This window comes from Sus scrofa, chromosome 12 (assembly GCF_054392235.1).
Source record: "Sus scrofa isolate SSC_HxYL_T2T_F1_AM1 chromosome 12, Sscrofa_HxYL_maternal_Yorkshire_Landrace_v2.0, whole genome shotgun sequence".
In the NCBI taxonomy this organism is placed as follows: Eukaryota; Metazoa; Chordata; class Mammalia; order Artiodactyla; family Suidae; genus Sus; species Sus scrofa.
In genome coordinates, this window is record NC_139394.1 from 16,015,932 (window position 1) to 16,042,360 (window position 26,429).

The 26,429-nt window shown below is 46.4% G+C and overlaps 2 protein-coding genes and 1 long non-coding RNA gene across 10 annotated transcripts in view; 2 read left to right on the forward strand and 1 right to left on the reverse strand.

The window, feature by feature from the left end:
• LOC146398066 (uncharacterized) overlaps window positions 1–26,429 on the forward strand; it is a 1,038,644-nt gene that overhangs the window by 385,001 nt on the left and 627,214 nt on the right. The window lies entirely within an intron of this gene.
• LOC110256164 (uncharacterized) overlaps window positions 1–26,429 on the reverse strand; it is a 132,595-nt gene that overhangs the window by 37,059 nt on the left and 69,107 nt on the right. The window lies entirely within an intron of this gene.
• MARCHF10 (membrane associated ring-CH-type finger 10) overlaps window positions 14,577–26,429 on the forward strand; it is an 83,416-nt gene continuing 71,563 nt past the window's right edge. For 5 of the 8 annotated variants that reach the window (XM_005653890.4, XM_084984111.1, XM_084984117.1 and 2 more), the window contains exons 1-2: window positions 14,577–14,857; window positions 20,863–20,969. In XM_005653890.4, the coding sequence (XP_005653947.2) occupies window positions 20,880–20,969 (90 nt within the window). In that variant the 5' untranslated portion in view covers window positions 14,577–14,857; window positions 20,863–20,879. Of the gene's footprint in view, window positions 14,858–16,126; window positions 16,337–20,862; window positions 20,970–26,429 lie in introns of those variants that run through there. The other 3 variants (XM_084984116.1, XM_084984113.1, XM_084984114.1) reach the window with 2 other exon arrangements.

Sequence of the window (26,429 nt, forward strand, 5' to 3'; positions counted from 1 at the left end):
GAAAAACACTTGTGACGGTATTATTGAAATGTTTCTCTGTATATGAGATGGGGAAGAAAACAATTTCCGGATTCTGGACCCTACTCTACTTCAAACGACCTGTAGGACCCGAGGTGCGTCACTTAACTCATTAGCCTCTGTTTCATCCGTAAAGTGAAGGGGTTGTTTTTGCATTCAGAGCCCAGACCATGCACTAGAATCACCCGGGGGATTTTTAAAAATACTGACGCCCCAGACCACCTGAATCTGATTCTCCGAGATGGGGGTCCAGGAGTCAGTGTTTTCCCAACATTCCTCTCCGTGATTCGGAGGCAAGGAGAGCAAGACAATGCCACCAGTATCTCCAAAGAGAGACATGATTCGACCTGACCTCCAAGGTTCCTTCCCATCCTGCAATTCTCTGGTTTCAGTGCTTGTGGGGGTGGGGGCCCGCAGGAAATAGCCATTTGCCCTGTGACTTTCTCCTTTGAGTCAGATAGCCGGCAAAGGGTATACATTTCACACTAAACAAAGTTTTTTGTTTGTTTGTTTTTTGTTTTTCCATTAAATCACTAAAAGAAGCTCAGACTAGAAACCCTATTTCTAACACCCACTCCCACATTCAATCTCCACAACCATATTCGGGCATCATTTGTCCAGGGGCACTGATTCTCACATCGTACATATTTTTGTCCTGGAGGAGGTATCTAAATTTAAAGAAGGTATTTAAATTTAAAGATACCAGGGAGTGGTGCAGTGGGTTCAGTGGCATCTCTGCAGTGCACCCAGACGTGGGTTTGATCCCCGGCCTGGATCCAACAGTCGGTTAAAGGATTCGACATTGCCACAGCTGTGGTGTGGGTCACAGCTGTGCCTCGGATCTGGGAGGAACTCCATATGCCTCAGGGCAGCCAAAAAAGGAAGGAAAAAAAAAAAAAACGATACCAAGGTGCAGCCACTATGGAAAACAGTATGCAGGTTCCTTAACTAACGAAAAATAAAACTACTATATAGTCCAGCAATTCCACTCCTGGGCATATAACCAGAAAACATGAAAATTCTAATTCAGGGAGTTCCCATTGTGGCTCAGGGATAATGAACCCAGCTAGTACCCATGAGGATGCAAGTTCAATCCCTGGTCCTGCTCAGTGGGTTAAGGATCTGGCATTTCTGTGAGCTTCAGTGTATGTTCGAGACACAGCTCAGATCTGGCGTTGCTTTGGCTGCGGTGTAGGCTGGCAGCTGTAGCTCTGATTGAACACCTAGCCAGGGAACCTCCATATACCACAGGTGCAGCCCTTTAAAAAAAAAATTCTAGGAGTTCCCGTCATGGCACAGTGGTTAATGAATCCGACTGGGAGCCATGAGGTTGCGGGTTCGATCCCTGCCCTTGTTAACACCGGGTTAACAATCCGGTGTTGCCGTGAGCTGTGGTGTAGGTTGGGGACACGGCTCGGATCCCGTGTTGCTGTGGCTCTGGCATAGGCTGGCAGCTGTAGCTCCAATTAGACCCCTAGCCCGGGAACCTCCATATGCCGTGGGAGTGGCCCAAGAAATGGCAAAAAGGCAAAAACAAAACAAAACAAAATTTTAATTCTAATTCAAAATTCCTAATTTTCAAAAAGATATAAGCATCCCAATGTTCACAGCTGTGCTGTTTACAATAGCCAAGATATGGAAGCAACCTAAATGTCCATCAACAGAGGAGTGGATAAAGAAGATGTGATAGATATATACAATGAAATACTACTGAGCCATTAAAAAGGAGGAAATAATGCCATTTGCAGCAAGATGGATGGACCTAGAGATTATCACACTAAGTGAAGTAAATCAAAGACAAATATCATATATTTCTATGTGGAATCTAAAAGAAATGATACAAATGAACTTATTTAAAAAACAAAGAGATTCAGAGACACAAAAACAAATTGTTGGTTACCCAAGGGGGGCGGGGGAGGAGAGATAAATTAGGAGTTTGGGATTAACAGATATGTACCACTATATATAAAATAGATAAATAACAAGGACCTACTGTATAACACAGGGAACTATATTCAATATCTTGTAAAAACCTAAAATGGAAAAGAATATGAAAAATTAAATGTATTGGATCACTTTGCTGTACATCTGAAACTAATACAGCACTGTAAATCAACTGTATCTCAATTTAAAAAAAAGATCCCAAAAGCTTCATAGTAAGATAACTGCTAGCCACACACTCTGCTTGAACACTTAGAATGTGGCGAGTCCTGATTGTGATGTGCTGGAGTTGAAAAACATGCGTTGACCTTTGCACACTTAGTACAAAAAAAGTAAAATATCTCGTTAATAACTTCACATCAATCACATGTTGAAATGACAGTGTTTTAATATAGTGAGTTTAATAGAATATATTACTAAACTGAAATTCTCCTGTTTGCTTTTATTTTTCTAAATGTGATTTACTAGAAAATTTTAAATGATTTAGGTTGCTCCCATTATATTTCTCCTGCACAGTGCCAATTGAGAGAGGTCCACTTTCTGAAATGTCCATTGAATTTCATAGTGTTTAAAAGAAGACAGCTCCTTGGAATGCACTAAGTTGGGGTTTGAAAAACCTTTCATTACTATACTGTTCAGGATCCTACAAGGGAACTATCCTTTTTTTTTTTTTTTTTTTAAGGGTCGCACCTGCAGCATATGGAGGTTCCCAGGCTAGGGGTTGAATCGGAGCTGTAGCCACTAGCCTACGCCAGAGCCACAGCAACACGGGATCTGATCCGCGTCTGCAACCTACACCACAGCTCATGGCAACGCCGGATCCTTAACCCACTGAGTGAGGCCAGGGATCGAACCCGCAACCTCATGGTTCCTAGTCGGATTTGTTTCCGCTGCGCCACGACAGGAACTCCAGAAGGGGACTATGCTGAATAGAACTGACTGAGCCTACACAACTTCATCTGGGTAAGGGTACGTAAAGGAAATCAAAAGCAGTGCTCTCTGCCAACAAGATACTTTTGTACGGTCGAATATTGCCCTCGGGAGAATCCTAGTGGAGAACTTCAAGGGAAAATGATGCGAAGGTTACTGATCATTTTCCTCTTCCTTCCACCCAACATGAGGAACAGAATTTCCCTACATCTACCTGTCCACGATGCGGCCCCCATTCACGCACTCACTCATGCCACTTCTGTCCTGAAGCTGGGAAAATGCAAATGGTAAAAAGTGAACTAGTGAGCGCCTTTATTTGGGGGACAGCATCTAAAGGTCTCCCTCGCGGCAGCTTTGTTTTTCATCACTGGTGTCTCAAATGCTTCAAAGCAGTTGTTTCTGCAGCCTTGTGAAATTTCCAGCCAAAAGCGTTCAGATTAGCAGGAATGGGGCCCCCACCCTTGCTTTATCACGCAGCCACAATAGAGGGCCGGGAGGGAAAAACATGTAAAGCTGAATGTTTGGAAACAGGGCCAGTTGAAGTGCAGAAAGAGCAGGCAACCATCCAGAATATGTGAATTCGGAGGCGCCAAGAGTGCTCCAGCACACTAAGAAACCGCTTTTCTTCTTAGCTGGCTGAAGCTCTTTTCGCTAAAGGCTTTGAAGCCTCAGAAACATTGGGCTCCCAGGTGCCCCCACCCCCGCCAGCCCCACCCCATATTAGTCATCCGAACCTGAACAGGAGTTCTTCTCAGAGCAGTTCGGTTCTAGAAGCATTGTTTGACCACATGTGGCTGCCCTAAGCAGACTGTGATAAGTCAGTTAGGAGCTCCCTGTCAGACAGGGAGGGAAAGGAGCATGGGGGAAGGAGGGGAAGGGCAGAGATGGAAGGTGGGGGAGACTCATGGCCAATGTCATGTCCCTCTGGTCAAGCCAGCGTCTGGCACTGTGAGAAATGCTTCCATCCGAAGGGAACCGACACACCAGCAGGCAACACTGAGCAGGGCCTCTGGCAGCACTTGCAGGTGCTTCATTCCTCACCGTGAGAACCATTCTTTCCCCTCTTTCCATCTCCCCCTCCCCCAGTCCCAGGCCCACAGCCTCCTCTGCTGTAGGGCGGGCTCCCTGGTCTCGTTTACTTTCCTTCCTCCCCCACAAGCACAAAGCCTGCGTCTTATTGCCCTAAGTCCCCCAGAACCCAGCACAGCACTTGGCACTTAAGTGGTTAATATGAGTTTGATGAGTGACTCTATGACTGCACCTCCTGGCCTCCTGAGGGACACCAGGAGAGGCTATCAACCTGCTGGTGGCACTCAGTTCCAAACCCCTGCCTCCAACGCTGCCTGTGTTTCTGAACCCTGGACACAACCTTCTGAAACAAAGATGAAGGGGAAGAGGCGTGGGACAGGTCAGGGCATGAAGATGCTGCCACCGATGTGTACACACACCTATTCAGATGCTGCCAGGACATTTCTTGGCCCTTTCCCTGGGACAAGCATTACTGTTTTACCCCCAACCTCAGTAGGTTTTTTTTTTTTTTTTTTTTTAATGAGAAAGACCACTATTAGGACTTGTTTTGCTCTGCTTTTTATCGAAATAAATAAAAAGCAGGGTGTCTCAAAACTCTACCCCCACCCTAGTAGATTATTATACTTTTTGACCCACCACCGTTTGCCAGCACTTGTGATGTTCGGCAAGTAAGCGCCTGGCACTCAGAGAGCTCACAGTTCCAGCAACAGTTGTGTGGCCTTGGATAAGGGACACAGGGAGGTTCTTTGTCCTCTGGTTTCTTCAGTGTATTAAAGCAGATAATGGTATATTCAGTGGGTATGAAAAAAGCTTAACATTCGTCTGCATGAAGCTTTTTGAAATGCATGAAGGGCACTGCAGTGTATAAATTTAACACTTGCTCTAGTGTTCACTCAGACCCTTGTCTGTACATTTATAAAATCTCTCTGTGCGCGTGCACACACACACACACACACACATGAATATATTTAAAATTGCTTAATTGCTTTTAAAATTTTAAAGTAAACACACTGAAATGATTACAAGGCATCTGTACAGTGTAGCCCATGCAAGCCTGCCAGGATAAGAGCTATTTGAGAAACAAAATCACATCAGTGAAAGAATAGCAATGAGCCAATTGATGAAATATTGCATTAGCAATGGCCCTCTGACCCCGTAAGATGCCAACCAAACGCTTTTTCCTCTCTTTGTAATTTAATCATTTGTCAGTTAAATTAATTTCTTAAAATCCACTCAGAGAAGCCGCCTGTGTTAAACACACACAGACACACACGCACACACACCTCCAGATGTAAGTGAAATAGAGGACAAACCCCACCCTAGTGGTGGCTCTTGCCTCCGCTTGATTTTGATTCTTTTTTTTTTTTTTTTGTCTTTTCTTGGGCTGCTCCCATGGCATGTGGAGGGTCCCAGGCTAGGGGTCCAATCGGAGCTGTAGCTGTCAACCTACGCCAGAGCCACAGCAATGCGGGATCCAAGCCGAGTCTGCAACCTACACCAGGGCTCACGGCAACACCGGATCCTTAACCCACTGGGCGAGGCCAGGGATTGAACCCGCAACCTCATGGTTCCTAGTCAGATTCATTAACCACTGAGCCACAACGGGAACTCCTCCGCTTGATTTTGGAAATGGACAATATCCTACTTCTTTTTTCTATACCTGACAAGAATTTTCCATAACTTCTTCCTGGCGAGGTGTGATGTCAAGGAGTGCTGTCCCCCTCCCTCCCCAAAACCCCGAGACGGAGACCCAGTCACCACAACACAAAACTATGAAAATGCAGATCCTGCTGAGTGTCTGGCTTCTTCTTTTTTTTTTTTTTTTTAATTTTTAGAAGTGGAACACACACTCACTGCTCAGAAGGCGGCTTTGTAAAGGGAGCAGCTCTGAGAAGGGTGCTAACAAGCCCGGCCCGCACGTTTGTGCTCGGGCTTGCTGCGAAGCGTATTCCACACACATCCAGGAATTTGTTTGAGGACTGAGCGTGGTTAAGTCATGTTTGAAGAATGTTCTCTCATTATCCTGACTCAGAGGGTGCAGGGAGCCAAGAAGGGAGGCCGCACAGTGATACCTTCTGTTCCGTCTGGTTTTCAAGCACTGCCCTCCACGGTCCTGAGGCCCCTGGACGGATGTCACCCAAGGCCATTCCCGTGGACATGTTTAAAACTGCGTGACCTCAGGGCTGGGCTGGCCGAGGGAGGGGAGAGCGGGGAGGAGAGGGGCAGGGGAGGCGAGGGGCACCGCGGAGGGGACTGGCCTGGAAGGAGAGGCGAGAACCAGTGACAACAATGACCAGCCAAGAAATGTATTTGGGAAAATAGAAATCTAAGAGCTGTGGCTTGGCAACTTACTCTGACTCTTAACGAGAAAGGCAGAGGGAGAAGAGAGGGGAAGCGGGCTGAGGAGGGAGGGGAACGATGAGCCAGGAGGGGAGGAGGAGAGCCAGGCAGGAAGAAAGAGGCGGGAGGAAAAGGAGCGTGACTCAGTGTCCCGGAAATGCACCCCTGAGGGACACGGTGAGGAAGGGCACTGAAATGAGAGACTGGAGTTAAAATTCAGGCTATACTGGAATTCCTGCTGCGGCGCAGTGGGGTCAGAATCTGACTGCAGTGGCTCGGGTCACCGCTGAGGCACAGGTTCAATCCCAGCCCAGCCCAGTGGGGCAGTGGGTTAAAGGATCCAGCGCTGCGGCAGCTGCAGCCTAGGTGGCGGCTACAGCTTGGCTTTGATCCTTGGCCAGGGCACTGCCACATGCTGTGGGCGTGGCCATTTAAAAAAATCAGAATATACTGCCCAGTATGAGGCCTCTGGTCTCGTCCATGTCCTGCAAGTGGGAGCAATAGCTTTGATACCTCATCTTGAATCATCTCGTCTTGGGCCAAGCGTGTGTTTGAATGACATTTTGAGGTTTCCTCAAAGGCTGGAATAGAGATCAAGAGGGCACATGGATCAATTCTGGTGAGGAACGTCCTCAGAAGTCTCCACAGGGTACATCAGCCGCACATGTGCACACAGGCACGCACACTTGAAAACCACCCCATGGCTTTCCACTGTACTTAGAATAAAATCCATCCCTAGACCTTGCAACCTCCCCAGCCTTCCCTAACACTTTCCCAGCCCTATGGCTTCCCTTCAGCTCCTTGAAGCCCCCTAGCTCTCCTCACCTCAAGACTCTCTCATCATTGAAGTTCCTGGCTCAGTGGGTGAAGAACACAACAGAGTGTCTGTGAGGATGTGGGTTCGATCCCTGGCCTCACCCAGTGGGTTAAGGATTTGGCATTGCCACAAGCAGCAGAACAGGTCCCAGATGTGCCTTGATCTGGCATTGCTATGGCTGTGGCTGTGGCTGGCATCTACAGCTCTGATTTGACCCCTAGCCGGGGAACTTGCATATGCGGCCCCTAAAAAGAAAAAAAACAAAACAAAAAACTTTCCCACCCTTGTTTCCTCCACCTATGCCCCTTCTCCACCCTCAGAGAGCTGGCTCCTCTGCATCCTCTGGGTCTCACCCAGAGAGACCCTCTTTGATCACTTTGTCTAAACAGATACCCGCCCTCCCATCGCCACCCCTAATATTCTCTATCTCTGCACCCGACTAGTGTTTGGGTGCTAGTTACCATTTGTCGGCATTTATTTATTGATCTGTCTACATGTAAATTGTCCTTGACACCTACCAAAGATTTGTTGGCAAGTGAAGGGATGGACAGAATGTTCTAGATTCACTGGTTTGGGATGCACAGCTTTGAACACTGGCAGAAATCCCCAGCAATCCATCTTTAGGTCTCTCCTCTTCCTCCCTGCTGCTCCATATCTAGGCGTGGAAGCTGTGGGGACCCTGAGAGGGCCTCCCCCTAGTCAGAGGAGAGGGAAGCACCTGTCCTTGGTGGGGGCAGAGGCAATGAGAGTCCACAAAGGGTTAAAGAAGGAAATTTGAGTTAGCCCCTAATCAGATGCAACATCCATGTACTTAGGAGAATAGAGAGAGGACCATAAAAGCGAGAGCCCTGGAGGGAAGAGAGTACAGACGTTAGAGATATTCTAGGGCAGGGATGAATGCGCCTCTGAGTGGTACCATCATCCAAGGGCCCCCCATCCATCCTTGTGAGTGCAGGACGCACTGGACGGACCAAAAGCTCCATGACTGCCAGGATCAGGAAGCGGGTGATTGGGAGGGAGATGCCCGAGCCTCAGCCCCAGTCCCAGCCTCCAAACCAGCACTGGCCCTGTTCCTCTAGAAGCTGCCTTCTGGTTGTTGCTGTGCTCGCTCGCTCTCTCTCTCCTCTCCTCGGCACTCTTATTTAAGCAAAACCTAACCAGTAACAGCCACTTCGTGAGGCTCTAGGACTTGCTCAGTGTCCTCTTGGTCAGAAGGACTTTTTGTTGCGCTGTGTTGAGTATTCATCCGCCCGGAAGCATGTTTAACGCTCACGTGAGATCCCTGATATTGTCAGAGCTTTCTGAAGCCTCAGTCTTGCTCAGAGCTTGGTGAACAGTCCACAAATTAAACTCTTGGCCAAACATATTGGGCTTAAGTTTACCCAAAGTCCAAACAAATCAGATACTCCATTTGGACAGAAGTCAAATTCTTTCCCTGGGTAATCATTTCTCAGAAATTCTGAAAAGCAGTATGTTTTATGTTCTCAAACTTCTTATAATCACATCCAATCTTGTATCAGATGCATCAAACACCGTAAAGAAGGGTTTTGAAAGGTCTGAACCTTCCAAAACAGATAAAGAAACCAAAGCCTGTTTGAACTTTTAAGAAATAGCCTAGCAAACTTTAATGAGTTGGCCCTCTTTTTGTAAAACAGCACAACAGACTAGCTACAATTCCAAATGAGGAAAATTCGAAGGGATACGAAAGGACTTTTTTTTATTAATTGCAGAGAGTTTGCCAACCTCTCATAGAGTCTACTTTACTCCACCACAAGAGAATCAGATTTCAAATATTTGACCTATGAAAGCCCAATAGGCATTACTAAATTTCAAACAGTTCATGGATGGCTGCAAGCCCCAAAGTGAATACTCCCTCACAATTAGGTATGAGGTCACAAAATGTCACTCTCCGAAATTCAGGATAAAAAAATATCAATCTAAAGTTAGACACTATGGGAGTTCCCTGGTGGCCTAGAGGTTAAGGATCTGGCATTGCCACTGCTGTGGCGTTCAATCCCTTGCCTGGAAACTTCTGCATGGCATGGGTGTGGCTAATTTTTTTTTTTTTTTTTTTTTTTTTTTTTAGGACTGCACGTGTGGCATATGGAAGTTCCCAGCCTAGAGGTCGAATCAGAGCTACAGCTGCTGGCCTACGCCAAAGCCACACCAACTGAGGATCCTAGCTGCATCTGCAACCTACACCACAGCTCACAACAATGCTGAATCCTTAACCCACTGAGCAGGGCCAGGGATCAAACCTGCGTCCTCATGGATACTAGTTGGGTTTGTCTCCACCGAGCCACAATGGGAATGCCTAAAAAAGGTTTTTTTAATACTAAAATAAAATTAACCACTATGATATTAGCAACACAAGATTAACATTTTAATGAAATAACATCATAATAAAAATAAATTTTGGAAATGTTTTATAAATTCATGGGTGGTGTACCTTCGTGTATTCTCAGGTTTCAACAAGAAAAATGCAATCTACATAATGTAAATAATTAAACCAGCTACCATTTGTGGAAGAGGGTATCATGTGGCAGGCACACTGCCAAAAATTTTGTACCTGCTATCTTATTAATCCTCACAGCAAGCAGGTGAGGAGGCTCCGACTATTCCTAGTGTAACTATGAGGATCTCAAGGTGCGAAGGGAGACAAAAGTTGGATGGACTTCTCACCTGAGGCTTCTCAAATCCAATATATACTATCAAAAAAAAGAGAAAGGAGTTCCCGTTGTGGCCCAGTGGTAACGAACTGGATTAGTATCCATGAGGGTGCAGCCCTGCTCCGTGAGTTAAGGATCCCGCGTTGCTGTGGCTGTGGCGTAAGCTGGCAGCTGCAGCTCTGATTGGACCCCTAGCCTGGGAACCTCCATATGCTGCAGGTGTGGCCCTAAAAATACAATTAAAAAATATATATATATATATATACTGTCCATGGCATAAGTGGAAGAGAAATGGTTCCGTAAAGCTGAGCAAAAGGGTAGTTAACTGAAACAAAGATGGGGTAAAAAAAATCCTCTAAAGCCTTGAGGTAAACAGTCCAAATCTATGATCCAGACCAAAACATCCCTGGAGGAATAGAAGGTTATTCCTTTAGGCCTCCTCTGACGCTAGAGCGATCCCTCAAGAGCCCTCAATTCCCTTTGATCTAATTCAATATTCACCAAACCTTTGATCTTTAATTGGATCTCCTGGGGATGTCTTTCCACCAGGACAGAGTACCTTTTGCCTAAGACCAAGGCTGGTGACCTCCCAGCTTTATTCTCTGGGATAAAATGATGACTTGATCAGGGGGAGGACAGTTAGTTGCCACTGAGTGGAATTATTGGGAATCCGTTCCTAAAAAGATCAGCTCTGAATTGACTACAATGGCACTTCTTTTTTTTTTTTTTTTTTTTTTTTTTTGTCTTTCTGCGATTTCTTGGGCCGCTCCCGGGGCATATGGAGGTTCCCAGGCTAGGGGTCAAATTGGAGCTGTAGCCGCCGGCTTACACCACAGCCACAGCAACGCGGGATCCGAGCCGCATCTGCAACCTACATCACAGCTCAAGGCAACGCCGGATCCTCAACCCTCTGAGCAAGGCCAGGGATCGAACCCACAACCTCATGGTTCCTAGTCGGATTCGTTAACCACTGCACCACAAGGGGAACTCCTACAATGGCACTTCTGATTCTACAAAACCAAAGACCCAATCCTGGGTCTTCAATGACCTCCACCAAAATGTATATATGGCCCAGAGGGCTCTCCTTGACACAGCCACTAAGCTCTCTAACCATCCTAATGACATTGATAATGGACCAGGTTTTTTGTTTGTTTGTTTGCTTGCTTTTTAGGGCTGCACCTGCAACATATGGAAGTTCCCAGGCTGTGGTTGAATTGGAGCTGCAGCTGCCAGCCTACACCACAGCCACAGCAACGCCAGATCCTTAACCCACTGAGCAAGGCCGGGGATCGAACCGACATCCTCATGAACACTAGTTGGGTTCGTTACTGCTGAGCCGCAAAAGGAACTTCTGATAAAGGACCACTTTTAATGAGTGACATTTAGAGATGGTCACACTGCAGACCCACAGTGTGGCCAATGTGATGGGATGAATGCAGAATGCCACAACAGCCCATGGCATATTCAGTAAGCCAATAGCTTGTTTTAAAAATTAATCAGATGAGTCCCCTGCACATAGGGGTTCTGAGGAGAACCCATGAGGGTTAAACGGCTACCATGCCCACAGTCCCCTGCTCAGCAAAGCCACCCCTAGAGATTCTTTCTGTAAGCAACCTGCCATGCACATACCTTGTACATGGAATGAAGGCAACATGCCCTCATTGGCACCAACTGATGAGAACAGAAGCCCATTAGTCATGGAGAGGCCCAAGGTCAAAAACAACCATGTTGTCTGTGGGGGAGCCCCTCTCCTCCTGAGGCCACAGGGCAAGAAGCTCTAGGTCCATCAGGGCAGCTCCTGATTAGACAGTGACGAAGCAACCTAGTTAGACGCTCTGTCTTAGGAAGAGGCAATATTAGGTGAACAAAGAGAGCCTGGGTTGTTCAAGGTCAAGTGAGTAGCCAGGCCAGGTCTCCACCTGGCACCTATCTCTTGGGAGATTTATTCTTTGCACTGAGTTCAGAATTTCATGATTTCCAGGAGTTCCCATCGTGGCTCAGTGGTTAATGAATCCGACTAGGAACCATGAGGTTGCAGGTTTGACCCCTGGCCCCGCTCAGTGAGTTAAGGATCCGGTGTTGCCGTGAGCTGTGGTGTAGGTCACAGATGCAGCTTGGATACTATGTTGCTGTGGCTGTGGTGTAGGCCAGCAGCTACAGCTCCGATTAGACCCCTAGCCTGGGAACGTCCATATGCTGTGGGTGCGGCCCTAGAAAAGACAAAAACATAAATTAAAAAAAAAATGTGATTTCCAAAACCTAAAACCCCTGAGATTTTATACTGAAGTTGCCCTTTGCAGAACACTTAGATTAAGCTTTAAAAAACCATTTCTTTGGCTGTTCCAGAGCATGTGGAACTTCTGGGGCCAGGGATCAAACCCACACCACAGCAGTGACCCAAGCCACAGTAGTAAAAATGCCAGATCCTTAACCCTCTGCTCCACCAGGAAACTCCTAAAGAACTTCTTGATGCTTATTTGCAAATACCAACTATCTCAACCATTAAAATTCACTATGTGCTTAAGTCTAAGTTGGATGTTTTTCTTCATTTATTTATGATCTATCCAGGTCACCATGCAATTCTTTGCAATCCTACAGTGAAGTAGGATCCTTTCCCCAGCCAGAAACTGTGTTTCTTTCTCACTTTAATATTTCACTTCCTTAGCACTTTGCTCTTTAAAGCTAGAACTAATCTTATTTGTAATTTGCAAGCCAAGCTCAAGTTTACTCTTTAAACACTAAACTAGAAGTTGCTCAATAACATTTTACAGGCTGACCACTGGAACTCTCACCCCTTTCAAGAACACCATGATTCTTTTCACAGAACTTAATTTTCAGAAACACTTGACATGTAGAAGAGTTCAAAACTGAGACGTAAATTGACATCTCCAAATTTCGTTATTGAAAAACCTTCAAAAATCTATGGTTGACACTCATAGGCATTAAATAAAACCTTAAAATATGCCTCAGAAAGTACTGATTATTGAGTGCTTACGGTATACCAAGTATGATGTTAAGTGCTTCATTTGTCTTTTCTCATTTAATCTTCACTGCAATCTTTTGAGGTAGAAAGTGTTATTTTATATAGATGTTGGAGTGGAAAGAGAAAAATCTGGGTCCAATATGTACCAAGGTGTTTTTCTTACTAGCAGGCAACATCAGGGAATGAGAAGCCCTGCTTTTGAGCCCTGGCCTGCCACTTACTTTGTGTCCTAGGGCAGGTCACTTCCCTTTGACTATTTCACCCGGATTTCAACTTCCTTCTCTGTTAATCATTAATCATTATAATTGTTTCCATTCGGGGAGGGGGGGGGTCCTAGCTCCAGCAGAACAAACACTCTACCTACCATTTCTCTATTATAGTTTCAATCCAGGATGTCTTAAAGATTTTGTATCTTTAAGCATCTCCTTTTGAAAGGCAAAAACCATGGGGAGAGGTCTTAGGTTAGTACTTAGCAGTTAATGCTTCCATTAGCAGTTAATGCTTTAATAAGGATTACTTGATAGCTGGCTGAGAACAAGAAGAGAATGTGGGTTGGGCTACCGGGGATGGAAAGGTACTGGAGATGGCTGATGGGCCAATAAAGTTTGGATGACACAGTGCCCAAAACAAAGACTTCACCTAAGTACCTTCTTTTTGTCTGGGCTCCAATCGGCTCAGGCTATGCCTTAGAAGTTGGTGTGAAGGCAGGGAGTAATATTCAGTGTGTAATAGTGTCATCTGGCCGAAGTTTGAGTGAAGAAGTGCTGAATGAGGAAAACCAAGAAGTGAGCTCTGGGGAAGGGCTTCCTTCCCAGGGAGTGAGGAATTTTGAGCACTTCCTAAGGGACAGAAGACTGTGCTTATAATCAGGAGCTTTGCCGATTATAAAACTGGGGAAATGGTGGGGAAAGAGTGTTGGAAGATAAGGACCAGGGTGTGGCTAGGAGGCCCTTCTAATAATCCAGTTAAAGGTCTTGGGGCCCAAAACTAGGGTGGTATGATAAGGATAGAAGGAAGGGTGTGATGCTGGGGGAGACCTGGACCTCATCTGGACCAGGGGATTGCGGAGAAACCATAGACCCTTAGGGGTTCTGGGAACTGATGAAAGGTGCAAGAATTTCTATTCTCCTTTTTCCCTCTTCTCTACCCGATCAAATATGCCCTAATGTGACATCAGTTGGCAAGTTATAAGGTGCCTCAATATGCACAATAAGTGGAAGAGAGTCATCTCTGCTATGAAAATCGCAGACAAAAATAAACCTGGCAGAGGGTGAGTCTAGCACAGGTTACATTGCCTTCTTTCCAAATCTGCAGGCACTAGTCTAGACCTCTAAGAATCTCCCACCTTGGGAAAGGAAGCCGCGATTACTGATAACCAGGAGAACCTGTCCCAGTTCTGCCGCTGATGGGGTGCCTCCCTTAATAATTTACTTCTTCCTTTTTATGTTGGACCAGGCATTTCAGAGATGCCCCGCACAACTCAGACTGCAGGACTGCACTGTCTTCCCCTCTGCCAGTGTATCGCCTTTGATATTATTTTATTCAATTAAAAATATTTTCCCTTCTCGTTTTTTAATCTCATTCTTTGTAAAGCACAGCACTGATTCCAGGCAGGAGTGAAGGCCTCCATGTCTGGGTCTGGGCTTTGGACATCTGCACAAAGCCAAGCCGCCTCCTCCTCCTAGAGCATCTCTTCTCCGCTCGCCGCTTTGCTTTACCGACCGCATCCCCACTAGTTCCCACGGCAACCGGCAGGGCGCCCACGTCCGGGTTCGGGGACGCCTGGCCGCCGCCCAGCCCCGCCCCGCCCCCACGGCCGCGTTCGCCCCACCCAACTCCCGCGCGAGGAGGGAGGAGGCCGGGTTGCCAAGGAAACGAGAGGACGCCAGGCAGGCGCGCCCACGCCTCCGCCCCTAGAAAGCCCGGCCGCCTTAGCAAAAAGCTGCCTCCCAGGAGGAGGAGGAGGAAGAGGGGGCCGGTCGAGGGAGGGGAGAGGAGCTAGGAGGAGGAAGAGGAGCACAAGGAAGGCCCCGCGCGATTGATGGGCGGCTCCTCCGCCCTGGACCAGCCCGCCTGCCCCGCCCCTCAGCCCCTTTAGCCACTCGCAGGGGGAAAGGATTGACCCGCAAGGTAACCGTCCGACTCGTCCCGGCCCGCCCCAGCCACACCCACAACTGCGACTCCTGGTCTTCGGAGGACAGGGGCGAGGTTGGGGGGACGGAGAAAGGCGACCTCTCCTTGCGACTTTAATTCTAGAGGGAAATCGGGCCTGAAGCCTGGGGGCCTGGCCGTCCCTTCCTTCTGCTGAGCACAGCCCCTGTATTTTTCTGCCTCAAAGAGACAGATGTGGGGGACTCTGTGATCACTTATTTGCAAACTGGCAGCCACCCTGCACCTACATAACTTCCGCTCAGACTCCCCTGGTCTGCGAGTCCAGCAGAGGTGTACAGGGACCGCGGCCCCTCTCTGAGTGCAAAATTATGGATATTGTTGAGAGCATGGAATTGCGTGTCAAGCCTGTGACCTCCCCGCCCAGCCCCAAACTTTCCCAATTACACGCTGAGTCTCTCTCTTCTGGGCTTGATGGTCAGCCTATGACCGCCCAGCTCTTTCAGTTTCACAGCAAAGTGAAGAGTCACCGCCAAAGAGCTTTTCTTACAACTGCTATAGCACAGCACTCCCCACCCCGCCCCTCGATTTTCCGAGCCAAACTGGCTGGAAAAGTCAAACCATCTACCCTCACCCCTCTCAATTCCCAGAGCGGAGTGTTAGGAAATCACGCATCTCTGTTGCTTACACTCAAAACATTTTTATAAGTTAAGATTTTAAAACTCTAAGACGTTTTAAAGCTAGATGTAAACAAATTCCAGAATCTTTGTCATTACGAATTAATTAATTGTGTGTAAAAGGATGAATGAGGTCTCCTGCAATCCTCCTTTCCAGCACCCACTTATGCAAAAGGAGGAATTTATAAACCTGATGGACATGTATGAATATAGCCATTTAGATTCTGGCTCAGAGGAACCTTCAGCCTAAAGAGGGGCTTCCATTTACCTTTTTCTTTATGACTGAACTAAGAAAATATTCACTCTAAGGACGTTTCTATTATGAGACCATAGTAAGAAAACAGTGAAATCGCTTGACGGTTAATCAAAAGAATCCCCTTCCCATCAATTCTTTTGACATAGGAAGCCAGAGAACAGAAAGACAGCATATGTGATTTTTTAGAGACCTGAAGGAAATAGATTCTGCCATCAGATTTTCTTCTCCTTAGTCAGGGAAATGCAGTTTGAGTTCACTGGCAGTTTACACTAGAGAGGAATTACATATGTCACAAAGTTCTCAGAATATGCCTCACTGAAATTTCACAGATCTGTAGAATTTTGAGGCCAAGAAGAATCATTCACTCTCGCTTTCAGCAAGGCAGGACTCCCTTTCCCACATACCTCCTACTCCCTTCTCCTTTCCTGCTCTCCTTCCCTGTTTAATATGGATTAATCTTACGTGGATTTCTGAAGCACAAATTTGGCACAATCTATTATCACCAGAGACGAAAACAGAAGCATGCATAGCCCGGGAGGGGATATTAAATTGAGAAGCAGTTCAAAGGTGAGAAACAGAAGAGAATACAAAATGCTATTTGAGACACATGCTCCCTGCCCACATTTTATTATCACTCTCCTCCCCTCCACCTGTCTGAATTTGCTAAGGAAAAAAATTTTGGCTTCGAATGGCCATCTGGTTGAGTAGGCCCGCAAAGCTGAGATCCACGAAGTCAGCATTAGCTCATGTGGCTTTGTTTCCACATCGTTATTTCCGTTGCTTGTTCATCCTGGTCAGTTTTTCTGACCTGTGATACAGTAGGAAGTTCGAGAGACACTTCAGAAACGTAGAGAGTGTTTGTCCGGCCTGTGGTGGTCTATCGACGACGGTCTCCTTGATCTATCGCTAATAATCTGCTTCCTTGGGGCAGAGTATTAATGTATTAATGTATTTAAGTAAGAGATTACATATGGCACCAGGATGCTTCTAAATATTCATGTTATAGGAGCGTATAATAATAGAGACTTAAGGGGAGGGCAAAGAGACTTTTGTAGGCAATTTTAAAGTCCTTTATTTGGTAAGTGATTGTGAAGTCAGAGATAACCTAGCAAGGAGTAGCTCAAATAGTGTTATTTCCTACCTTTTGAGACAACGTGATTTCAGGCCTCTTAACTTAGAAGCCTCCTTAAAATAACACTGCATTAAAGCCAGGATGGATTGGCTGGCTTTTCTATGCTAATTTTGTAACCAAAATGTACCATCCCCGTGGATTCTGGGATGCGCTCCTTTATCGACCACAAACATCCTTTCATTATGAATCCTTATGGTCTCTGTCTGATTAATATTCAGACAGGTTTTCTTTCCAACAGTAGCAGCAGGGGCTCATCTTTCTGCCTGTTTTAACACCATGGTTTTCTGAAAAGCGTGGGCACATAGCTTTATTCTATGCAGGTACATATAAAAAGTTACACGTAGTCCTCTGAAGTAGTGTTCCCTAGATGACTATTAAAATGCTCAGAGACATGACTTAGGTTTTGTGTGTTGTCTGTGGAACTACCTCTTGGTTTGCGGTTTCAGATTCTGACTCGCAAAGACCCAACGTTCTATACTTGAGAGAAAATAATCCCTGAGAGACCAGCCTAAGTTTCTAGATGATCCTGTTTGGGACTCAGTGATAACCCTTGCAGGAGTCCATAGCAACCATACCAGACACTGGGTCACCATGAGTCAGAGGCCATCTGATTCCGCCAATATCTTATCAAAGAGGCAATCACGCCTGTTGACGGGGATGTGGAAAAAAGGAAACCCTTGTGTTCTGTTGGTGGGAATGTAAATTGGTGCAGCCATTGTGGAAAACAGAATGGAGGTTCCTCCCAAAAATGAAAACTGGAACTCTATATGACATAGCAATTTCACTCCTGGGTATTTATCCAAAGGAAATGAAAACACTAACTCAAATGGATGTCTGCACCCCCCTGTTGATTGCAGCCTTATTTATAATAGCCAAGACCTGGAAGTCACCTAAGTGTCCGTCAATGGATGAATAAAGAACATGTGATATATACATAAATATATATATATATAATGAAATATTATTCTTTCATAAAAAGAAGGAAATCTTGGCATTAGTGACAACATGGATAGACCTTGAGGGCATTACACTGAAGTGAAATGTCAAGAAAGATAAAATACCATAGGACCTCACTCATATGTGTCATCTAAAAAACAAAACCAAACCTCCCAACTCCTACCTACAGAGAAACACTGGTGGTTGCCAGAGGCACGGAGTAGGAAATGGACGAAATGGGTGAAGGAGGCTAAAGAGTATAAACTTCCGGTTATAAAATAAGTACTGAGGGTGTAATATACAGCATGGCGATTATAGCTAGTAACCTGGTATATGTGAAAGTTTCTAAAAGAATAGATCTTAAAAGTTCTCATCATAAGAAGAAAAATGGTAGCAATGCAGGCTGGCAGATGTTAACGGGACTTATTGTGGTGATCCTTTTGCAATACATACAAATATCGTTGTATGCCTGACACTAATATAAGGTTCTATGTCAATTATATCGCAGTTAGAATAATGCATGTATTGAAATAAATGAAAGCTTAACTGGACAATGAGCAGCAATAGTGTGGGATCTCTGATGACCTTATAGATGAGGTCTAGCAGACTCACCATGAACAGTGCCATTAAAGAACTCAGTTTTTTGATCATAAATTTAGACCACACTAGTCAGAGCCAAACTTGAAAGCACTGCCTCCACTCCCTTACCTCTCATTTGCGCAACTCCGGGCAATCTGTCTTCAGCCCTGTCACTCCACTAAATGCTCTCACCAAGGTTCTTAATAATCTCCTTGAAACCTACACTTCTCAGCATCTATGAAACTGCACCCACCTGAATTCTCGGCCTTCCTCCTGCCACTCTGGCTTCTTTCCAGGGTTTCTCTTCCACTCCGTACCTGCTCTTAAAATTGCATGGTCCTCAGAATTTTGTCCCGGGTCGTCCTCCTCTTTTCACTCCCCATTCTGCTTCAACGTCAGTGGTCCCCACAATGCCAGCCATACCCAGTTCTTCACTTCTCTAATCAGCTCCAGAGCCCTACATCTAACTGCTTACCTGACATCTCCGTTTGCTGTCCCCCAGCCCCTTCAAAGTCCACATCAGTTTCTCACGAACCTGCTCCTCCTCCCAAGTTTTCTGGTGGGAATGTCGGCATCCAACCAGCCGGCTGCCTGAGCCAGTAACACGGGCAGCTTCCTTTGCACCTGCATCTCCCACCCCTTTCGTATGATCACCAAGTCCTAATGATTTTCTCTCCTGAGTATCCCTTGAATCCAGCATGACTAGAGTATGGGGACCAGAGTGAGACTCTGGCTTCAAACCCCAGGGCATCCACTTCCTAGCTCCGTAACCTTTGGTGAGCTACTTAATCCCTTTGTGCCTCAGTTTCCTCGTCTGCAAGTTAGAGATATAACTCTTGCCTCATAGCGTGGTCATGAAGATTGCATGAGTCAAAACGTGTCACTGTTTGGAAGAGCACGTAGCACTTCCAGAGGCTCAGTAAACAGTAACTCTGAGCTCCTCCCCCCTTCCCTCCACTGTTGCGACCCAAGTCTGAGCACCATCTTACCTGGCTTACTATGATGTATTCCCACTGGTCTTTCCGCTTACATTCTCACTCTACCTCTCCTGCCCTCCATCCATTCTCTGTACTACAGCTGGAGGGATTGTTTAAAGACGCAAATCTAGGTGTTCCTGTGGTGGCTCAGCAGTAATGAACCCAACTGGTATCCATGAGGACGCAGGTTCAATCCCTGGCCTCACTCAGTGGGTTAAGGATCCAGCATTGCCCTGAGCTGCGATTCTGGTCACAGATGCGGCTGGCATCTGGCGTTGCTGTGGCTGTGGCATAGGCTGGCAGCGGCAGCTCTGATACAACCCGTAGCCCGGGAACGTCCATATGCCGCGGGTAGGGCCCAAAAAGACAAAAAATAAAAATTAAAAAATGCAAATCTAATCATTTACTCCCCTGGTTGGAACCTTCCAGTGGCGTTATATGGCTCTTTGAACCGTGACTTCCAAGGCCACGCCTCCCCCACAGCCCTCCTGTTCCTGTCCTGCCCCTTCTTGCTCTGAAGCCCCTGTATCTGCTGTCCTTTCTGGCCAAGATCTCCTCTGTCCCATTCCTGGCCTCACACACTTCTTAGCAAATCCAGCATCCTTTCCTAAGGAAAACCTTGCCTCCCAGACTGTGCGAGGCCCTCCCCTCATAACACTTTCTCAGCAAACCCCCTGTTTCTGCTCCATTGCCCTTATCACCATTAGGGACCTCCTGTCAATATTCAAAGACGATGGGATCGGAACCCAGAGAGTCTCGTGCCAGTGCCCACACTCTAACCACGATGGATTCGAGGGAAACTCAGGAGGGAAAATCAGCAGCCTTGGTTCTGATGTGGATGGAGCAGGAGGGGCGTGGACGTGGGAAGCTGCCCAGGTCACAGGCTCCGGCAGCCGCTGGTTACTCCCAAATTTCCCTTCAGAAGACTTGGGAGGAAGAGCAGGTGTGTGAGAAAATAATGTGACTTTCAAAGGGGCTGGGAGACAGCAATATTTAATGCCACCCTAGATTGTAGCCACACAAAGGCCAGAGCCGTATCACGCTACTGCCAAACCCCAGTGCCCCGCGTGCTTCCTGATTTGGAATAGGGGTGCCATCACTGAGTCAATGAGTTTGTTACCAGGGGTTCAGAGCTTTGGTCACTGCCAGTTTGGCTAGGTTTTTGTCACGTTGTAGAACTGCTTCTGAATCAGGCTTCTGCCCATCTAACTCCCTGTGACTAACCAGGACAGGCTCACCGAAGCCCGCGAATGAATGTGGCTGCATTATTTATGTCTGGAACAAGAGGGCTGTGAGGGCATCAACACCCATACAAAGAGCCCTTTCAGTCTGAAAGGAGCATCTGTGCCTTTCCAACAATGGAAATTCGATTAATAAGAGACGAAAAGCAATTACACTAAGAAAAACCCAAATATGGCAAAGCCACAAAGGATTGTATCACAGCGCATTTATTTCTCTTTTATCCACAGGTCGGGGATTAAGAATCATGTTGCATGAAGCAAAGGACAGGCAGAAGTTCGTCAGTGATGTTCAGTATCTGCGGGACATACAGCATAAGGCGGACTCAGAATATCAGGCAAGTGAAGAAAACATGAATTCTCTTCCCCCTCCATTATGGAATTAGGAGACAATTCAGAATACAGTATCAGTATATGATAAGCAGTAAAGCGGTTTCTAAAATCCCAAACCCACACTTAGTAGCTGTCTGACTGTGAAAAGCCACATTACCTCTCCGGGTCTCAGTTTCCTCATCTGTACAATGGGGAGAATGGTCCCTACCTCAGAGTCTTGTCATGGTGGAAATGAAATGAGACAACATTTTTCAAATATTTAGCACAGAGCTTGGCACACAAGCCTTGTCAACAAATGACAACAGGGCTTGGGGCTTAAATTGGATAAACCAGCTATGAAGAAACAAGACATTAAGGAGTTAATGTCACCCTACCATGTATAGAATAGCAGGCCCTCCTGTTGTTATTGCCAGAAGAAAGGTGGCTCGCCCATCCTGCAACACGCCGACTATTCGTCACCCTAGTTACCGTGTTTACATGCAAAAACAAAACAGACAGGGAGCCTGAGGAGTCATGATGTAATTACCCAGAGCTGGCATGGGACAAACTTGCCAGACTGGGCCGTGGGATTCTGGGAGCAGTTAGAAAGCGTCACTCAGCTTGCGGGCCGGGAGGTCACCCCTTGCCACTCAAGGAGGCACAGTCCTCAGCTGAGGATTGAAAAACACTCCTTCCCTAAGGAAAACACAGACCTGCTGTTATCAGGCTTTTCTCCTTCTTAGCAATTTCAACTGTCACCGAACCTCCTGGGTCACCAAGGAAACCAGACCTATCTCAGGAACCTGATTTCACCCGTGTAATGTGGCTTAGCTTTGGGCCTGGAAATGGGGTCAGCCTTTTCCTCCCACTGCTTGTCCACCCACCTCCAAGGTTAGAAAAGTCAAGAGAATTCCTATAAAATAAATAAGAGCATAAACATCCTAACGGGTCACGCTGGGAGTCTTCACAAAGATGCCTCTGCCACGCAGCCCACATGTGGGAAATACTTGTTTGAAATTGTCTCCGGAACAGGCACTTAAGTAAATCAATCTTATTATTTGATGGTCTCTGCTGAAGAAAGCCACACAACCGTGTAGCTTGGAGCCATGTAGCTGTTTTCTAATCTCATTTGGGCATTCAACACTGTCCTTATAAATAATATTCATTAAGTGCCTACTATGTCCTGAACAGAGTCCTTTCTCTCCCAGAGTTTTTATTTTAGGATTGAGGAACACACACAAGTAAATTAATATAAGTAATGAATACAATGAAGCGAATGAAGCTAAAGTAATGCAGGTGGGGTGATGCTCCTTTACATAGGCAGGGAAGCCTCTTAGAGGAAGTAAAATTTGGTTGTGGAAGCAAAGGATGAGAAAGAGCCAGCCAGAGCCTCCCCAGCAGAAGGAAAGCCAGTGCAAAGGTCCTGAGGCGGGAACTAAGTTGGATCATTGGAGGAAACAAAAAAAGGCCACCGTGAAAGAGAGAGATGGGGCCAGATCACGTTGAGTCTCTCAGGACAAAGATTCATATTTGGAGTTTACTCTTATCAGGATGAGAATTGATTTTAAGCTGAGAAGTGATCTCCTCTGATTTACATTTTTTAAAGATCATTCTGTCCGCTGTGTGGGAAAAGGACCGAAAGGAGCAAGAGAAGCAGCAGAAAAACTAGGAGGGAAAGTCTGATGGACATGTAGGAGAGACCAGTGTGGTGAGAGAGGGGGTGGCAAGAAGCGGCCAGACCCAGGAACCAGAAGCAGCAGAGACATCTTGCTGATAGATGGGGGGGAGGAGTGAGGGAAAGAAAGGAATGAAGGATGACTCACTTCAGCATGTGGACTTGTCCATCAGCTCCCTCTGTTTCACAACTGACGCTTCATTTTTTTCAAGTCTCCCATCCCCATACTTTTCAACAAGGACCGTCTCTTCCTGTTTTACGGACACACAAAACCAAACAAAGAACCTGAGCCCGTCAGGTGAGACGCCACTCAACTCTTCCCTTTCTGCCTGCCAGTCTAGCCCTCATGTCTCCAAGGGTCAAGGACATGCTCCCTGCTGGTGCCCACCTGTGCTCTTGGTCCACGCCCCTCTCCATCCATGGACCTTTCTTCTATATCCTTGAAATTTCTCTTCTTCTTCTTGGCTCCTCCCACAAACATGTTCAACACTCTCTCATACTCAGAACAAAAGAACAAAGCTGTCTGTGGGCCATGTGTCCTTTTCTAGCTGCAGTCCTGGCACTTTCTAGTCTCCAGATGTTCCCAGACAGTCAGCAACCCTTGTGGTCTCCACTCCCCTCCTCCCATTCACTCCCTCACCTGCTGCTGCCTGGCTGTCTCCTCGCCTCCCTTGAAACTGCTCTCGCTAAGGTCAACGGCGAAATTCAACAGACACCTTTTCAGTCTTTGTTTTCTGAAGCTTTATCTATGTTCGGCGCTATTACTCTCTCCTTCTCAAAGCACTGCTTCACTGGCTTTGTGATGTTATCCTCTCCTGGGTTGCCTCCTGTTTCGCTCGTATGCCTCTCCCTGCCCCTTGCGTGTTAATTCCCCCAGGTTCCCATCAGCCCAGTTTTCTTCTAATTCCCAGGGTTTCGGTGGCCCATCTCATCCCCTCCTGTGTTTTTAACCACCCCTCACATACTAATGACTTGTAATCCCGAGTCTTCTCCAAGTGTGAGCATCACATGCACAACTGCTTACGGGATGGTTCCATCTGGATGTCACACAGGCACCTCCAACTCAGTGTGTCCACGGTAAGACTCCACACGGCCCTCCCCGACCATCCCCGACTTTATCCCATCCCTGAGGTCCTGCCAAGCTTAACAAAAGCTCATGAACTTGTGCCTTCCTTTTCAATCCTATTGCCACCACCCTGGTTCCAACCTCTACAGTTTATCTCCAAGACTATTACAATGTCCGCATAACCAGGCTCCCTGCCTCCAGCCTTGCCCCCTTTCAGACTGCTTTCTGGAAATATATGTCATGTGTGAACTGACTTTGCAATTCGGTTGTTTGCCTTCATGTAGAGGCGGGCCCCAGTCCCAGGAACCCCAGGGACTCCAGCCCAATCCTCGGCCACTTCTCCAGCCCCCTCTTCCCTCTTCTTACTCTCCCAATGAGGGTGGGGAAGACCAGTTTTAACTTAGATCTAAAGGGAACCTCCGTACTCCCATAGCACCTTCTTTTAACAAACAACTTGACTGAGGTATCATTTACATATCAAATTCACCTGTTCCAAGTTTAAATTTATCAAATTTGCAGTCACTGCCATCATCTGGGTTTAAAACATTTCCATCACCGCAACACCAAAGTACCCCTTTCATATCTCTTTTCACTGCTTTTGAAATTATCTCTTGTGTGATGTCCTATCAAACTGGACCACAGCTTCTTAAGGGCAAGGGTGGAGTCTTACTCTTCTGTGTTGAACCCAATGCCTTGTCATTAATGAAAGCCAACATTACGAAACTTGATCACCAACTCTGTTTATCAGACATAGATCCAGTTGACTTGCAACTAATCCTCAAAGTCAAACCCACTCTCATTGAGCATTTTCAAACCACTCACCACAGGTTCTGCAAAAAATAAATACAGTCGTCTTTAATATGTTCTGAGTACTGTCAAATTAAGTATAGAGCCACCCACAGCAACGACTTTGACGGGAACAGTGGTAAGTTGCATTATCTACTCTACCCCTTGCCTTGTTCCAGAAGAGATTAAAGTAGGGGGTTAAGAATCAATTGCATGGCTTTAATGACCTCTCAGTAACCTGGTGCATATGTGACTTGTCTGTATTTAGATAACTTATGAAGGGAGGCTTTGCTCCGGGTGGATATTGAAACCCTGGGCCATCGATGAACTAGGCTGGTTGCTCGCAGAACCTCAGCTTTCACTAGCAGCCCAGCAACATACATGAGGGATTTCAGGGTGTACAAATAGTGTAAAACCTAGCCACCTGATCTGACTGCCAAATCATAGACATTTGCCGCATACGCCTTCCCATGCTGGACTCTCCTTTAATGAGCTGGCTCAAATTGAAGCCCTCAGAAACTTCCTGTAGACACTGTTCCCGCGACATCCTAAAATACGCTCTGGGTTGGTATGCACCAAATTAGCAGTGCCTTTACAGGTCTGTCTGCTCTCGGCAGGAGAGGAGGGTTAAACCCACTCCGAGTTATTTTGATGTCACTCCTTTTGGTGGTTGGGTGGGACCCTTTTGAAAAAACAAGAGGAAATAAACATCTATCTGGCATATTCCATGCTATTTCAGAATCTGGTAACTAGTACATAATGATACACCATCTCAGAATTTGGCTCTATTTCTTCAAGGGCGTTTGTGCTACATAGCTCCCCGCCCCCTCCCACCCTCCCGCTTCTTTTGGTCGAATGCGTTTATATAACTTGTGGTAGAATTTAGCCATTAATGTCCACTGAGAGCTAAAAGAAAGATTACACGTGGCATTTCAGGATGATTTTCTATCATCTATCAAATGTGTTTGATGGCTTTCATTTCATGTCACTTATTCATTCTGATTCTTTCAAGTACATGGCAAGCCACAAATAATGACAATGTGAACCTGTTTCAGGACATGCTTGGGGACCGTCCACCCAGGGGGTTGAGGAAATGGACATAATGCAACTTTCCCTCCCATAGGAGTCATGGGGAGGGCTCTGCCCACCTCTGATATGTGTGTCTGTGTGTCTGTGTGTATGTATGTGTGTGTGCTTCTCTGCTCTTCATAGAAGAGAGAAATCAACTCACTCGAGGGGAGTATCATGTCAAACTGTTTTTACACCTTTGATTTCTTAATCTCTTAAAACTAATAACTTTAATAATGTCACCAGTGGTAGTTAAGACCCAAAGCTCTGAGGTAAGCATGTTGGATCATAAGAATAACAAAAAAGAAGCAACTGAAGGCAATGGCAAGTCTTCCTTCCCAAAATGCTTGCGGAGTTCAACTAACAATAACCTTGACAGAGGTCACAGCTGAAGATGCAGAGTTAGGTCATAGTCACAGTGCTTTTCAGACCAGAACCCTGAGGCTGGGAAACATTCTTGTGGGACATGGCTTCTTGAGGGACCAGGAGCCTGGATGACGACCAGAAGAATGGGGCTGATAATAAAAGGAACAGAAGAAGAAAGTTTGAGCATCCCTGTGGGTTCAGAAAGCTGTCTGAAGAAAAAGCAGTTCCCAGAGGGACCCTGAGTGATTGGGAGCAGGGTCTCCTCAGCTGGCTGCCCCAGGAGAGGGACGGGCAGGCATAGAAAGCAGACCTCTGCTTCCAGGACAGAAAAACAAGGATGAACTTCAGGCCTGGATAAAAAAAAGAGTCTTTCTTCTTCTGTGACCACGATCAGAATCACATTATGTGGCAAAGGCTGACTTGAGAAAAAGGAATGAACTAAGGAATGGGATTAAGCCTGATACTGAGGATGGTAATGATGGAGAGGATGATGCTGGTGATGATGGAGAGGATGATGCTGGTGAT